Source organism: Muscardinus avellanarius, assembly GCF_963383645.1.
Source record: "Muscardinus avellanarius genome assembly, chromosome: 3".
In the NCBI taxonomy this organism is placed as follows: Eukaryota; Metazoa; Chordata; class Mammalia; order Rodentia; family Gliridae; genus Muscardinus; species Muscardinus avellanarius.
This window is the reverse complement of record NC_137788.1, coordinates 45,772,286-45,789,376: the sequence shown is the minus strand read 5'-3', so window position 1 is coordinate 45,789,376 and position 17,091 is coordinate 45,772,286. Positions and strand designations below refer to the sequence as shown.

Sequence of the window (17,091 nt, the reverse complement as noted above, 5' to 3'; positions counted from 1 at the left end):
CAGAGGGAGGCGCATCTGGGCCTAAGATGCTGAATAAGCCATTGTCCACTCTCCGGCGGACTTGGCAGGTCTCAGCATACATTAACATTCTTGCGGGGAGTCACCTTATATGTGGTGCCACTTTATAGCCAACTCATTAGAATAATTTGTAAAGCTCTCTGGTGTGTAACTAGAGTCATTTGCTTCAGATTTGCGGGCTCTGACCTCATCCCTGCAGCACAGCCCACATTTGGTGACCTTCAGTCCTGGGGGCTCTTCCTTCTGAGTCTAGACTCAGGGTCATCTCGACCTAATCTCTGGGGACAGAATGCCTCCCCATGGGACCCTGTCTCCCTGCCCTGAACTAGAGAAGAAATAGAAGTGATTATCATTGTCGTTACTTTTTCTTTTCTTCTCTTTTTTTTTTTTTTGTGGTACTGAGGGTGGAACACAGAGGCATTCTACCTCCAAGCTATACCCCCAGCCCTATTTTTTATTCTTTATTTTGAAACAGGGTCTCAATGAATTGCAAAGGGCCTTACTAAGTTGCTGAGGCTGTCCGCAAACCTCATTCCTCCTCTCTCAGCCTCCCAAATGCTGGGATTACAAGCATGCACCACCATACCCGGCTTCTCTTTTCCTTTTTTACATTTTTTAAGTACCTATTTAACTTGGTGCATTGCATTATTTTCTGATGTTTACTGTAAGCCAGGTCCTAGGCCATGTACCCTGTATTTGTAACCTCACTTGTTATAACAGCCTGGGGAGATAGGTATTAACACTGTTTCACAGATTAAAAACCAAAACCAAACCCAGGAGCTTTGATGAGGAAACCAGACCAAGTTCTTCCTTAGCTTCACTAGCTATGGATTTGCTGTGTGACCAGAGAAGGTCCTTTCCCTCTCTGAGTCTCAGTTTCTTCATCTATTAATGAAATAATTGATCAGTTCTAGCCTTGATGTTCTAGGATTGCAGACCAACTTGTAAAAATGAATGCAGGACCAATCACTCTCCAGTCCTATAGAGGAGCTTCATCTGCATGGGAAAGCCAGCTTCAGGGTCCAGCCCCTCCCCGGAACACCCCCAGTCCTGTCTCTGGGCAGCAGGGCAGTCTGCATGCACCTCTCGCTCCCCAGGGGAAGATCCACCTTGCTCCCTGGAAACAGAGCCTGAATGGAAGGGACTCTCCTGGCGATGCTGCGATGCCCTTGGGGATGGAGAGGCTGGACTCCCTCAGCAGGAGGTGGTACTGTGTTGTCCCTGGCAGACGTGTGCCTATGGGGGTAGCACCCACATCTTTGCAGTGGCAGTAGTATCTCTGGGACACACATCATAGCCTCTCCTTTAATTTCCAGCCTTTGATAAAGCAGGCCTGCACAGAGTCTGGTGTGCGCTTTCAGAGCCCTTGGTTGGGACCTGGCTGTGCCTGCAACTTTAGGAAGCCCTGTACACCAGGCGGAGGAGCAGCCCACAGCCTGAAGGCTTGTTGATAATGGCTGAGTGCTCCCTTAGCATAGAAGGGCTTGATCTCAGCTCAGCCCTGAGTGAGCTTAGCCTCTCTGATAGTCCAACGCTTGTTTGGGGTCTTCAGTTATTCATCAGTGGACTGCGGGGCAGCAGGACAGTGCCAGATCTTGAAGTCTAAGTGATCCAGGTTTGCATCTTGAACCTGCCACTTACAGACCTTCGGCCTGGTCTGAGGCTGCAGATCTCTCAAGCCTTGGCTCTTTTTCATCTGGGGAATGGAGGTACTGAGCTGGCCTTGGGGATGGACCCTGAGAGCCTTGATAAGGGCTTGACAAATGCTAGGCTCCCACCACTCCGCTGCACACAGCTCCAAGTGGAGGGGAGGATGAGCAACCCAGGGGCCCCTAGGAAGCTTGGAACTGCACCCCTCCAGGACTCTGGGAGAAAGACCTTGGTGAAACGGTCTGCGTGATGCTTTGCTCTTTCTGCTCCAAATGCTATTAATGGTCATAAAATTATCCACAGTTTTCTGAGGCCTGGGCCCAGGGTTTGCCTCAGTGGGACAATAAAATCACATGCAGAAACCATTTGGAAAAGGCGAGGACGGCCAACCAGAGACGGAGTTAAACGAGCTGCAGCCTGCTCTCATTAACTCGGGCCATTCACATTTGTTACCAGGGATTTCTTTTTAATTAAAAAACAACCAAGTTATTAAAAACTAAGCCTGTGAGGGGTTGGCTGAGCAGCCGCCGAGGCCAGAGGGGCAAGCGTTCTCCGCAGCAGGACAGGCCTAGGGCTGGGGCAGGGAAGGTGGCATGGAGCAGATGTGCATCTGAGCCCCTCGGCAGGCTCGCCTGAACCCCTCACCTGTCTGGGACCTTGAGAACAACACATCTATCTCATTCGCAGACTCCTGCTCCACAGGTGACTGCCTGTGGGCGTGGGGCGGGGTAGGATACTGGCCTCAGCACTGGTGATTATGTCTTGAAGGGACTTCCTGGGGTTGGAGGTCAGCTTTGGGACTGGGGAGTAGATCGCTAAGGGTGGGCTCTCTAGAAGGCCATTCTTATTACCTAGTGACTAAGCTGTGAGGCTGGCAGACGTGGGACGTAACCCAGCCTGGAGGCTTGCTAACTATGTGCTTGGGCATAAGGTAACTTCCTGACCTTCTGTTTTCTCTGTCAAATGGGGATCACACACTCACACTCCCTCAGAGGAGCCTTAAAGGAGCCGGCACCTGCATGGACTGCTCAGCGCAGGATGCTCTCGTTGACACCGTCCTTGTCCTTACTCTGAGGGCTGGGCCATGTTCTGGTATTCCCCCTTATTCTTTTCTCATCTTAACAGTTTATTTTGACTCAGTGCTGACAAGTCTTGGGCCCATTTATAATGTTTTATCACATCCATAGAGCACTTTGTGGGTTTAAGAGCACTGCTTAACCACAAAAACCTTTCCATTCCCGGTGTACCTGTAGGACTTTTGCATCCCATGCAACCTCATGGCATCCCTGAGGAACTGATATGACTGTCTCATTTTACCCAGGGGAGCAGAGGGTCTGCCATGCGCAGGATTTGCCTGGGTAGCAGAGTGGGTTTGGGGCAGGAAAGGGACTCGTGCTGTGGTCCAGAGGCCCGAAAGCCTGTAACCTTTCCTCCTTAGTATCACAGCCAGAGGGACAGAGCAGAAAGCCCCAGAAGATGGTCCTCAGATTAATCATCCTCACCTTACATGAGAAACCGAGGCCCTGAGAGGGGAAGGAGCATATAGCAACTGTCCCTAATATTTTAACTACACTTTATGTCGTTTTTCAAGTCCTTTCACATTTGCTGCTGCAGTTAACCTTCCTAGAAACCCACAGTCAGGCAAGTGGGGTACGATAGACTGTCTGGGAACTGTGGGGTACAGAGGGGTGCATGACCATGCCCTGGCTCTGGGGTGTCTCTGGGAAACAGCCTAGGTGGGGCTTTGGTACCAGTAACGGTAGATGCTGTGGACAGGCACCTCCTCCTTGGTTCCTGTGCACCAACACTCTCACCGCCTCTGGGCCGCCCACACCTGCACGGGTGCTGCGTCTGCCCTGTGACCAAGGGCGAGTAACCAGGGGTGCCCTCTAAGACACTGGAATTTGTCTTGTTCACCAGTGTTTTCTGCTCCTAGAATAGGCCCCAGTACACATTAAGCACTCAGTGTTTGTGCAATGGCCATTTAACCACAGGAGGCTTAGCATTCACATCTGAGAACTGGGGAATTTGTTACTGATCCTGCAGGGTGGGTGTGGCACTTTAGAGCGGTTTCATGGTGCCTCGGGTAGCTCCAATGCTCTTTCCCAGCTGTACCCTGATGTCTGCCCTCTCTCGTACCCCTCTGCAGTCCACCCCCACTCACTACCTCCTCTCCCCCTCTTGTCTCTGCCTAGTGAATGGGAGCTACGGCCACTGCACCCCTGGCTCCGAGAAGGGCCTGCTGGATCTGGACCTTGCTGAGGGCCCTGGCCCGGCTTGCCACCAGGGTCTGTTCCTCCCTCCGGGAACCCCGCCGCCCCGGGGCCACCTACCCACCTGTGAGAGGCTGCTGCACCTCCCCCACCCCAACAGGTATGTGCCCATCCCACCTGTGAACTCCCTGGGGGCAAGGACCAGGAGCCTCAGAACCTTGCCTAGTTTGCATGGCTAGCGGGGCACACCAGGGAACAGGCACTGGAATACAGGACAGGTCAGAGCCTCGTGCCACTAAAATGCCTGGTCGAGACCCTCTCTCTGTGCCAGGGCCTTAGGAGACATGCAAGATGGTTTTTTCTTTTTTTTTTTTTTTTTTTTTAGTGGTACTGGGGTTCCTGGAAGCCCTTCTACATCCGGGCTACACTCCCAGACCTATTTTATACTTTTTAAATTTGGTAACAGGGTCTCTGAAGCCAGCACAAGCAGCTGGCTTCAAACCTGCTCGATCCTCCTGTTTCTGCCTCCCAAGCTCGGGGATTACGAGTGTGCGCCACCACGCCCAGCCGCAAGATGGTTTTATTGAGGTGTGTCTCCATTGCCCAAGCTGAGATGGCTTCTTAGTAGTTTCAGAAGAGGCAGAGTCAGGGTGGCTGGGGAGACAGACCTGGCTCTGAGTTCACACAGCATTCCACTCTGCTCTGCTCATGGTGGAGAGGGGCTTGTCCCCGTGCCGTCTCCTGTCCCAGGAGAGCCCGTTGTAGTTCACAGAGCCCCACCAGGAAACCACCATTCAGGTCTCACACATTCCTACTGAGGGCTACCTTAGTGCATACAGATGTTCCCACAGCCTGCCTATTGGTGGGCTGGGCCTCCCTTGACAGCCCCTCCCCTGGGAGGGGGCAGCTGCTCCTCCCTGCCCTCTGGTGCACAGATAGGCCTGTGTGCACACCTGCTCCACCCCAGAGGATGCTGGCGTGGAGCCTGCTTCCCAGCCCAGAGATTTTAGACACTGGCCCAGACGCTGGCTCGCCTCTCTCCCACGGCAGATGGAGTGCCTGCCGTGGGCTGAGGGCTGGGGCTGGGCCAGGGGTCCCTTGTGAAGGAAGCAAATCTCTCCTCCAACAGAGCTTCCCTCCCAGGGGAGCTGCACGGGCGAGAGGTTACTAGAGAGAAGGATGTCTATTCTTCCCAAGAGGAATTGTCTTTCATTGAGAATTTAGATCCCTTGTGACCTTCTTTGACATCATTGAGGCTTCTGATTTATAAGAGTGTTTGCTTAGGCTGCTGTGCCCAGTGCCATAGACTGAGTGGCTTAGACAACGACATGGACTTCCTCACACTTCAGAGACTGAAGTCCCAGGTCAAGGTGCAGCTGGGATGGCTCTCTTCTCCACATCTTCCACACTCATCCTTTGGTCTATGTTGTCTGTGTCTTGAGTGCCTCTTCTGAGAGACATTAGTCCTCTTGGAATAGGACCTCAGCCTTCTGACCTGATTTCATCTTAATTACTTCCTTAAAGGTCCTATCTCCAAACGCTGCCCCATGTGGGTTAAGGCTCCAACCTGTGAAGGGTCTGGGTCCACTGAGTCCGTAATGAGAAACAAGCTTCTTTTGGCTTCCAGTTATGCATCATTTAGTGAGAGTCAGGTGCATTTATCGGTTTGATAATTGGCTCAGGCTCCCAGCAGGAACCAGTTTCTCTAGGGAAATTTATTCCACATCAGGTGGAACTTGCTGACCTAAGAAAAGGTAAGGAAGCGGGTAGGTCTTTTGCTTTTTTGCTAGAGACAATCAGAAGTGTTATATGTCATTTTGACAGTGTAAAGCAAGGAAAGTTTGTTCCCAGAACCCTACACAAGCAAAGTCGCTGCCATCTCTGCTAAAGTGGTTGAATTAACTGACACTTTTTTTTTAATTTTATTTTTTGGTGGTATTGGGGTTCCTGGAAACCCTTCTACCTTCAGGCTATACTCCCAGACCTATTTTATATTTTTATTTGGAAACAGGTTCTCTTAAGCCAGCGAGGCTGGCTTTGAACCTGCGTGATCCTCCTGTCTCTGCCTCCCAAGCGCGGGGATTACAAGCGTGCGCCACCACGCCCAGCAAACTGACACTTTTAAATGCCCTCACTTTCTAAAGAAAACCCCCTAGCCCTATGCCACACCCCGTAGAAATCGTGCCCTTCCTTGCCTTACCTAGCACCTCCCCACCACATGCTTCTTGGTCTGTCACCTGGCTCCTGCAGCAGCCCCTGGAATGCGGTTGGGGAGTCAGCTGCCTCCAGCCTCCCTAATACTGACAGAGGAGCTCTGGCTTACCCAGTAACAGCTGCATGAGTCCCCATGCCCCCAGGTTCTGCTGCAAATAAGCAACAGTCATGGTGCATGTACTGGGGCCACACGCGCAGCCCTGCACTGCACAAGTGTTGACTGCCTTGACCACTGCATGTTGACTGCCAAAGTGTAGAAACCAAGGCCAGAGGCCAGGTAATTAGTCCGAGGACACCTGATAAGTGGTGAGAAGGTTTAAATAACCTCTGCAATGTCCTGATTTTGTCATTTTCAGTGCTTAAATGGCACAGCATGCCTGGCTAAGTGCATTTTGAGTCCTGACTCCGTCCCTGGCTCTCTGGGTGACCTTGGCAAGATGCTGAGCCTCCCTGGGCCTCCTTTCCTCAGGTGTAAAAGCACAGCATGAGCAGGCTCCCAACAGGGTCAAAAGAGCCACACCTGGCCCTGGCCACCCACCCCTCAGTTTCCTCTGGGCAGCAGAGTTCCTGGGAGGGAAGAGAGTTTGTTGGTGAGGAAGACAAGGGTTGCTCAGTGTAGCTGAGAAACAAACCAAGAGCACCTTCATCCAGGGAGAGCTTTGGGTCTGTTCTGTGCAGGAGAAGGGGAGCTGAGCCCCTGGCCCCAGCCAGGCACTAGCTGCTACCGCAGGACAGGCAGTCAAGCCTCGGTTGTTCTCGGCTTCTCCTTCTCTGCATTGATGGGCAGGAGCCCATCTGATTCTTCATCTTCCTTCCTCTGTACCTGGAGCTGGAGCTGGGTGTGCTGCTGCTGCTGGGAGCCAGAGGGCTGGGGTTGCAAGGCCATCTTGGGGGACAGAGGGACTGACTGAAGACCCGCACCAGTAATATCGGCACCACGTGTCCCAGAGGGCTGTCACTTGCTCCCAGCAACCACCCTCTGAGTTCTACATAGAGAGGCTCAAGCCTTGTTTCACAGGCAAGGAGACTGAGGCTCAGATTGGGGCAGGTCTCGGGGAGTGTCCTGATCAGACTCTGGACACAGACTGGGTTTCTTGTCTGTCAGCCAGCCAGTGGGGACCTCCCTGCTCAGGGTCACCTTCTTGGCCTCTCTCCTCTTCTCTGTGACAGGCCCAAGGGTGTCTCCTCATGTCTTACCTGGTCCCTGTCCAGGATGATGGGCATGCTGATGCAGTCATCCCCATGTATCTCTGAGCCCGACTTCCTGTGAGGGGCAAAGGGAACACCCTGCAGCATTGGGAGAGGCTTTCTCTAGGTAACGTACAACTCGTGGTGAAGATAGCTGCCGTGCAGACCCAGCCCTGGTACCCATCCTTTCTCTCTCAGGAGGTAGATTATTTCTATGTCACTGGTGGGGAGAGAGGCCCAGACCTTGCCCAAGTTGGCGCTGCTGGGTGGGGCTGAGCCTGGACTCTGGCTCCTGCCTCTGCACCCTGCCTGCCCAGCTGCTGCAGGCTTCTCCCCAGACTGAAGTTTTGTGCATTCATAGTGTCAGGGCCTGATGTTCGGAGCTGTCACTGCCGAGAAGCTTTTCCACAGTTAGTACTAAGATACCCTCTCACCAAAGCTGCCTCAGACCCTGCTCACCAGCACAGGGAGGAAGACAGGCCACATGGGACAAAACTTCATACAATTAGCAGTTTTTAAAGTTTAGAAAGGTGACAGAAATTAAGGAAGGTTTAGGGGACATGTGAGCAGAATCTTAGGTGTTCCTCAAATGCCAGTCTAGCCTTCTTTCCACAGAACTCACTGGAAGGTCGGGGCAGACCGAGGGAGGTCTGGGAGGTGGGCATGTAGCCTCAGGCAGGGACAGCAGGGCAGTCTTTCCTGGCAGTCTGTCTCCTCTTCACCTGGACAGACCTCCCGCCTGTCCATTCTCTACCCAGCCTCCTCTTCCTCTCTGCACTCGTCTTACTCACAGACAGCCCATCTCTGGCTTTCTCTTCCTTTGCTTCCAGCCCTCAGCCTCCCTGTCCTGCTCCAGGCTTCTCAGCCCTTCAGTTCTGGCCTCCCACTGTGGAGTGGCTGCCCTCTCAATGGCTCCCGGCACTGTCTTCCAGGTCGCCCAGGCCCCAGGCTACATATGTGAATGGCGGCCTTCCAGGCACACAGCACATCAAGCAGGAATCCCTGCCCGACTACCAGGCCATGGCCGAAGCCTGCACGCCCCTGTTGACTCACTGCCGGGCCCCGCCTGCCACCGGCCTGCACACGGACCTGGACCTCCCGGGCCGAGGCCTCGCCACCCCTGTGCCTTCCTGCTACCTTGTGGGCAGCGAGCCCAGCTCCGGCCTGGGCCCCCCGCCCGAGGGCCACCTGCCCGAGAGTGGCCTGAAGCGCTGCTGCCTCTTGGGCCTGCCCCCCACCTCCTCGGTCTCCTCCTCACCCTGCGCCTCCTCCGATCTCACCCCCATTATCCGCTCCTCCCAGACGACTCTTGTCGCCTGCATCAGTGGACTCAGGAGTCCTCCTCTGCCGGGAGACCTGGGGTGCCCTCCCAAGCGGGCCCGGCCTGGCCCTGCACCCACCGAGAGCCAGGAGAGCAGCTTGCAGCTTGAAGCCTGCCGGAAGACAGGCTTCCTGAAGCAGGAGCCTGAGGACGAGTTCTCGGAGCTCTTTGGGCCTCATCAGCAGGGCCTGCCGCCTCCCTACCCCCTGCCTCAGTTGCCAGCTGGCCCCGGCCTCGGAGGCTTGGGGCTGGGCCTAGCGGGCAGGGTGGTGGCCGGGCGGCAGGCATGTCGCTGGGTGGACTGCTGTGCAGCCTACGAGCAGCAGGAGGAGCTGGTGCGGCACATCGAGAAGAGCCACATCGACCAGCGCAAGGGCGAGGACTTCACCTGCTTCTGGGCCGGCTGTGTGCGCCGCTACAAGCCCTTCAACGCCCGCTACAAGCTGCTCATCCACATGAGGGTGCACTCGGGCGAGAAGCCCAACAAGTGCATGGTGAGTCCCCGCGGAGCTCGCCACCCTGGAGAGGCCCCTGGGAGCTTGATGCCATTTCCTGCGAGGCCCAGTGCCATGGTGTGGGCGTTGGTCGGGATGGCCAGTGCTTCTACCACTGGTGACCTTGGCAGTGCCACCTTGGCCTTGCCAGGTGCCCCGTCCCTGGCCTTAGACACCCACTGGATGTGCCTTAGCTGCCAGTGTCCTGATACCACATGACCCTGAGGCCAGGCAGGTGCAGCCGGCTTCTCTTTTACGGGTACCTCATACTGCTGGTGGCTGGATGATACATGGGGTGATATGGTGCTATCCTCCAGCCTTGGGCCTTCACCCAGGTTCCCTCCCAGGGAAGCTCCTGAGCCTCTTCCAGAGCTGCTTGCTTCCCCTGAGGAGCACTGGGTCCTCATCGGCACTTGGGTGGAGAGCTGTGTCCCCCAGGGCAGGCTTCGGGCTAAGGTCAAGGGTAACTAGCCAAGGCTTTGCATAGCACCTGTGATGTTCTGGCCTGGGTTGAGATTAGGGTTTCTGGGGAATAGAACGACGTGTGTGTGCACATAAATCCATGTATGCATGTGCGCGCACACACACACACATGCACACACACTCACACATATTTAACTGCAAGCAAATGGCTTCTGGCCCCTCTGATTGGTCATGTCTGTGATCTGCTCTCAGTGTGGTGGGAATCCCTATCAAAGGCTGGGAACATATCTTGGTCCCTGATGCCTCTGTCTAACCGCTGGGCCTTATAGGCAGGTCGGTCTTCTCTGCCTCCAGGAGGCAGGGAGTCTGGTGTGCAGGGGCCAGTGCCACGGTCTAGGCCCAGTTCTCCAGGTTTGTGCACTGTCTCTGTTGCTGGGCCCCACCTCATGGAGTGTTCAGTCTGGGAAGGAGCAGTATCCCCTGCTTGGCACCTAGGGCCGAGGCAGGACACATTGGCAACTGCATTGGAAACTCGTTCCCCTGGGCCAGCACTCGCCCCTGGGTGTCTGCCTATGGAGCTGTGAGCTGGGCTTGCACTGGTCCAGCACTCCAGGCCCTGGGGACGAGAAGTTTGTAGGCAAGTGAGCTGTAGTGCACAGTCCATGCCAGGGCAGGAGGAAGAGGGAGCCGGCTGGCAGCCTGGTGTGTGGTGCGAGGTGGGGTAGGCTGGACCGAGCAGTCCAGGGGTTCTGCTTGCCATGCGCCTTTGGGCTGAGTATGCTGGCAGAGGGGAAGGGCCACTGGTTGCTGGGCCATACTCTGGGGATGCCCCAGTTAATTTGGGATCTTGTAACACATAGCTTGCTGCAAGACATGTCCCTGGCTGGAAGACAATGACCAACAGACAGAGCCCACTGGTGGCCAAGGCCACGGGGGACAGACAGGCTGTCTGTCTCTCCCTGGAATGACAGCAGTGGTTCCCTGGCATGTCTCCTCTCCTGTGGGTGAGCCCACTGGTGCTGGTGGGGCCTAGGTAGAGGCTACATGGTCCAGTGAGCCCTGACATGTGGCCAGTGACCTCTCACTGGGGCCTCCTGTGTGGAGTCATGGCATCCCGAGCACCCACGTTGCCCCTCAGGCCCTTGAGATGATCCAGGCCTTCCCTCCTTGTTTTCCAGCATGGGGAATGAAGGGCCAGCAAGGGAAGCCAGTGCTGTCTCAGGCTCTCTCCTGGACTAGATTCTGGACTCCACAGAATGCTGGCTTCACTGGCTCTTACCTGGCCCTGGGGCCCAGACTGCATGTGTCACAGCGTTCACTCTGGGGACCTCCCACTCAGGGACAGGGCTTTGCGTGCCAGGGACTGGAATCAGTGGCAGATCCGGGATGGAGATCATGTAGGCCAAGGGCGAGGAGACCCAGAGGGCTTCACGGGGGAGGTGGTGTCCGAGCTCACTGGTGATTTGGTTTGGTTTTTACAAGAGTCCTGTCAAACCCAGGGTATTTACAGTTGGAGAAACTAAGGTCCAGCGGGTCCGGCCAGTCTCCTATTTGCTCCTAGGAGAGCACTTGGCCTTGCCTCTTCATGCTTGGGAGCACAGTGATGGTAGCACCTGCCAGGGGTTTTCAGGTGCCGACTGTGCGCAAATGCTCTTCCACGTGATAGCTCCAGATGGTCCTCACCAGCCCTGTGGGCAAATTTTAAATCCCAATTTTGTAGAAGAGGAAACTGGGCTCAGAGAGATTATGTAACTGGCCCGGTCACACGGCTACTTAGAGACAAATAATAGCAGCAACAGTAAGCATAATAGTAATAATCATAAGAAAAATAACTTGCCCAAAATTGCTATGGAAACGGTGAGGAACCATTGGTGTGGGACTTGAACCCACACCTTTCTCACTGTGATGATCTTGTCTGTGTAAATCCGCTGTTGAGCTAATGATTCTCTGGGGCCTTAGGGCCGGCCTGCTGGGCACCTTCATCTGTAGCAGCAGCAGTAGCAGCAGGAGTAGCAGCGGCGGCAGCAGCAGCAGCAGCAATCTTGTACACAGGGCTGTCAAAGGCCTCTCAGAGCCTCCCCAATCCCTCCTGCTCATCACAGGCTGGGAGCGCTCCACTGTAATGCTGGCGGGAGTGGGTGACCTAGGGAGGGGGCGGGCCCCAGTCTGCACCCAGATAAGTCCAATTCCCCTTCCCCGTGAAGTTATTAATTTTTCATGACAGGCCTCTGCTACCATGTACTGTAATAGACAAAGGAATTTTGGACCTGGAGCCTCTGGAGAACAGGAAATAGATGAGACATTTTGATTGAAGAGTAAATGGCCACTAAAATAGCAGTTAATCCTTTTATTATCTCCCCAGCAGCTGCTTCCACTGTTCTTTCATGAGGTAAGCTCCCTCTCCCCATGCAACTGTAACACCCCGGCCTCCCAGCTGCTTTAAATTTAGTCTGCGGAGCCTCTGCTCCCTTGGTACCAGGCCGGCCTCCGCGTTGGAGGAGCCTTGCCCAGCACCGTGGTCCCTCGGCCAGGCCTGGGCTGGGGACTCACTGGCCCTCTGGTAAACTACTCCATCTCCCCCCCTCCGCCTCCATGCAGTCCACGGGAAGCTCCCTAATCTCTTGCAATATCCTGTTATGTTTCTTACATTGCTCTAGTTGTCTTAGCCTTATTAAATCTGAGGCTTCATCTGTGTTACGATAACAAGGTTACGTCCAACCCAAACACTGACGCGACGCCCCCAAGACGTTCACTCCTACGAGATTAGCTTTATGCTTTTTAGGTTGGTTCTCCCAGACAGCCGGGATTCTGATGGTCTGAGAGCGCAGGAGGGAGCAGGCTGCAGAGCTTGCAGGAATAAGAGGCAGAATGAAAAAGGACAACTTCTCAGAGTGGTCCTTTTCCTGTCTCAGGTTTTGATTAAATAACAATAACAGGGAGAATCTCTCACTTTGGTGCAGTTTAACCAGAGCTGTAACCTCACATGGAAGGTACGGGCAGAGGCCAGGTCCCATGGGGTCCCATCCTGGCTCTGCAGCTTGCCAGCTGTGTGACCTCAGGCAGCTGTCCCCCCCCCCCCCCGAACTAGAGCATACCGCACTAGACTGTAAAGTGGAACAGCAGTAGTACTCGCCTGGTAGGGTGTTGTTATTAGGATTAGAGGAGATGATGCAGGGAAAGTGCTTGGTTAGTTCTCTTCTTCTCCTATCACTCTTCTCCATTGGTCATCCAGGAGATTAGTACAGTAGCTTTGGGACTTTGGACAGGGATTTTTAGAGCTCTTTTTTTATCGATAAAGAAATAGAGGCTCAAATCAACTGTCAGTGGTGAAGCCTGGACTGGAGGTCACCTGAATCCAGAGCCTCTGTTGGTGAGGCAGGAGCCCTGCCACCAGGTGCTGGCAGTGTCTGTGAAGGGTGCTTGGCACTGGCATTGGGGCGCTGGGCCAGCGGTGCCAGCAGATGCTGGAGCGCACATCTTCCTGTCCCTGTGAGGAGCCACAGCCTCAGGGCTAGGTCTCCATCCTGTGCAGCTCCCCTGGCCACCAGTGTCCAGCTCTTATACCCCTTGCCACCATTGGCCAGTCTGTCCCATGTGAACCTGGGACCACGGAAACACACCTGGTTAGAAGCTGAGCATTACTGATTGAAGGCTGTGACCAGCCAAGAAACTCGGAACACTAGCTATCTGGCTGGACCTCCCGGGAGGACTTCCCCACCACCCAGCCCAGGCCAGGCTCGGCTCCCATCCCCACCACCCAGCCCGGGCCAGGCTCGGCTCCCATCCCTACCACCCAGCCCGGGCCAGGCTCGGCTCCCATCCCTGTAGGCCCAGGGCTCTGGCCCCCACTTCACTCTGCCCCAACCCTGAGAAAGGAAACCCTGGGTGTGGGGAGGGGCTGCCCATTTAGGGTCTTTTATCCTGAATCTCTGCTAGCCATCCCCCATTCTGTCTTCAGAACAAAACTACTCAGAACTCAGGCTTAAAGAGGCTAAGACACCCCTGAGGTCACAGTGTACCCTGGGGCAGGGATCCACCCACCAGATCTGCCCACCTGCCCAGCTGTGAATCTGCACGCCCATTTCATAGAAGAATCCTGTGTTTATGATGTTCAGGGCCAGAGTGACCAGCTCTGCGTTATCCAGCTCAGCTGCCTGGACAGTCCCATGGCCACACCGCTGCCTTCCACCTGCCCCACCCAGCCTCTCCCTCAGCAGCACAGTCACCCCGAACTTTTAGATCCCAGTGGTGGGCTCTGGGCGTCTGCTCCCCATGTCCTGAGACCAGCCGCACATGCTTGTGTTGTGTTTCAAGGCTGACACCCTGACTCATCTCAACCTCTGTGCCTCATGCCAGGGCATCCTCTGGAAGCCTGAAGCATCTGAGCAGGTCTGCCAGTCGATCCTATCCTGTAGTGATGGAGGACAGGAGAGACAGACCCATAGAGGGTGGCCAGGGACCCAGGACTGCACAACCAAAAGTTGGGGAAGGTTTAGACTGTGGGAAAGTGGCCCTCAGATAAGGAAAGACTCCTCCCCAGAGCACTCTTCTCACCCAGGGGCAGGCGTTCCGTGTGCCAGGCCTCGTGCTGGGCTTGCGGGTCCAGAGGTGAAGATGATCTGCTCCGAGACTTTCGGCGTCGTGGGAAGAATGCTGCCCTTGAATCTTGCGATATTATTGCTGGACACTGGAAGGAGGGAGGGCAGCCAGACGCCGAGGCGCGGAGGCATAACCTTGTCCAAGTCAGTCGGGGGGATGGGATGTTATTAAAACACTTGGGTACTTTTCAGTTTATGTAGGACTTCCATATACAGTCAGCCCTTGGGACATTCCAGGTCACTCTCCCCATTTTACAGGTAGGGAAGGGTAAATCCAGTTTAGGTCCCAAGTGCACTAAGGGCTCAAATTTGAGTCCTGACTCCAGAGACTACCCAAGCCCCAGCGTGTGCCTCCTCCCAGGCAGAGTCATCAGTCTGTTTGCAATGATGGAGAGACCACCCAGAGTTGGGGCTCATTCAGCAAGCCGTCACGGCACCTGTGTGCGCCACGCTGGACTACAAAAGGGAGGTGGACGCTGCCCCCAGGAGCCCTCAGGCAGCGGGAGCAAACTGATGGGCATTTGCATGGATTGTTGTGGGTTTTTTCCCCCAAGAAGCCAGCCTCTCAGTCACCTTGAGCCAGTTGACGGTGACTCCATGAGGTTTCACTCTGTCATGGGGGGAGACAGCACCTTACTGGTTGAAGAGTGAGACATCTCATCTATTCCACAGTCAGTCACCTGAAAACAGGCTCCCTTCCTGGAGATGGGAGATTCTGGTCAGATTAAAATGCTACAAAATGAAACATGTTTTTAAAAATGCTGTCCTGGAGGATCCTGCCATAAATGAGCCCAGAGAGGCCAAACCTGTCCACCAGCTCAGCTGCCAGTCTGCCCTTTTAGGAAACGGGTCTGAGCTTCACCTCCCTCCTGGGGTGGAGAAGGAACTGAGCAGGGAAATGGCTTTGGGTAAAGGTGGCCTCAAGTCGGCCTCCAGAGGTACCCACGCTAACCAGCCCTCCTGGATTGTGTCCATTTTCCAGTCTTCCCTCATTAGCAGATGGGGAAGCCGAAACCCAGAGGGGCCACCATGGCTCAGTGTCACCAGCAAGTTATGCCTGCCTCCTCCCTCATCTGTCCCAGGGCCTCCTTTCCTCCTAAGCTCAGAGAAATCGCAGTCTCCAGGTTCTTCAGATCCTGTCCCAGCTTGGCAAACTCCTATTCATCCTTCACAACCCAATCCAGTCCTCCTCCCTGGCTCCTCCTTTACTGAGCCTCCTGTTCTCCCAGGGTGTGTGGCCTCATTTATAACAGTGCTCCCTGCTGTGGGCCAGCCTTGGTGATGGAGGAGCTGAGCCTACTCCCCAGGACAGGGCCTCCGCCCCGTGGTCATCAGCTTCTCTGTTCCACGGTGATGTGCATTTTTTTGGACAGTGTCTTCCAGTGAAATTTTCTGTGAAGTCATAACACTGGTGGGACCTTAAAAGTTGCTAAGCTTGAAGATTTTATACAAGAAAGTCTGAATTTGAAAGCTGCCTTCACTGCCTATCTGTCCCTGATTGTGTGCGAGCGTGGCCTGGCTCCCGTGGGCCTCGGTTCCCTTGCCTGTGGAACGGAGGCATGAAGCTCGCTGAGAGGCTTCTGTGAGACACCTGGCAGTGGCACATGGGAACGGCAGCAAATGGTCCCGACTGTTCTGGCTAGTGTGCCCTGGGGAAAGGAGAAGAGTCTAAAGAGGGCACTGGCTGTTCAGTCATGAACACCCCTAAAGGAATAGAAATGACTGTACATCCCAGATCTGCCGTGGACTGGCTCTATGACCTTTAAGACAAATCACAGTGTGCCGGCCTCAGTTTTGCAAACTGTAAAGTGGGTTTGTTTTTAGACCTGAGGTTGAAGTACACCGCATTCTTGTGCCCAGTGCAAGTGCCTTAGATCTTGGCTTACACTGAGGAGCTTCTCTTCTGGTTCTTAAAAATCAGACTCAGGGGCTTACAAAGGAGAGGCTTCCTGGAAGCCAGTGCCCTTCCTGCTTTCTGTCCTTTCAGTCAGCTGAGAGCCCTGAGGTTCTCTCTAGCTGCTGTGCAGAGGGGAGACTGAGGCCCCAGATGAAAATAGCTTGTTGGAAGAGGGCAGAGGACCTGGAGCCGGATGGAGTTGGATTCTCAGCCCCACTTAGCTGTTAATTCACCTGCCTATAGCCTGGGACAGGGTACCTCACTTCAGGCTCTGGCTCATGCATCTAAAAAAGTGGGAGTCATGATATTACTCTAGGAGAGTCTCTTAGAGGGGCAGAGGGCTGTTCCCTAAACTGCAGAGGGGCATTGCTGCCCCAGTCTGCAACACTGGGCTCAAGCTGACTTCTTGACTCCCAGTCCAGTGCTCCTTATAGCCAGATCCCTGAGTACAGGCAGGTCACCCTCACAGGTGTGCCCTCCACCTGGGTTCTCCAGCAAGAGCCAACTTGGTGGTCCCCAGCCCCCCAGGGAAGTCCCTCATCACTTTATCTGCAGCTGTCCCACATGGCCTGACCCCTTTTCCCTCGTGTGAAATCTGAGCCAGGAATTGGTGAAGCAGGCTGGGTAATGGCTAAGCACGCAGGATAACCGCTGGGGCTCAGAACCCTGCTCCGTCCCTTTGCCAGGCGTGAGACCTCTCTGAGCCTCAGTTTCCTGCCTGGGCAAAGGAGTGTGCATGAGGATTAAGCGAGGTCACGGCATGGAGCACTGGCCTCGAGCCGGCGCGCATGAGGAGCTTGAGAGCAGGAGCCCCGCTTCCTTGGTTTGAAGACATCTGCCTCTCACAGCGCATTCCTGGGAGCGCCAAACTCGAGGGAACCGGAGTGCCAGCCAAATTCTGTGAGCTCAGCACTGCTTGCTAGAATATGAAAAAAATTAGGGATGAAAAAACACAACCCTCTGAATTGAATTTATAGTAATAAAAGAAAAACAGCTTTTGAATTTAATGTAAATGGAATTGAAATGATTCTCTTCGTGGAATGAGAAAGTCAGATAAAATCAGCAGTGACTCTGA

General features: G+C 54.6%; 1 protein-coding gene across 3 annotated transcripts in view; it reads left to right on the top strand.

The window, feature by feature from the left end:
- Positions 1 to 17,091, top strand: part of GLIS1 (GLIS family zinc finger 1) — a gene marked incomplete at its 3' end in the record, with an annotated part of 194,569 nt that overhangs the window by 115,967 nt on the left and 61,511 nt on the right. For 2 of the 3 annotated variants that reach the window (XM_080692546.1, XM_080692547.1), the window contains exons 2-3: positions 3,864 to 4,041; positions 8,216 to 9,098. In XM_080692546.1, the coding sequence (XP_080548672.1) occupies positions 8,304 to 9,098 (795 nt within the window). In that variant the 5' untranslated portion in view covers positions 3,864 to 4,041; positions 8,216 to 8,303. Of the gene's footprint in view, positions 1 to 3,863; positions 4,042 to 8,215; positions 9,099 to 11,886; positions 11,911 to 17,091 lie in introns of all 3 variants that reach the window. The other variant, XM_080692545.1, reaches the window with a different exon arrangement.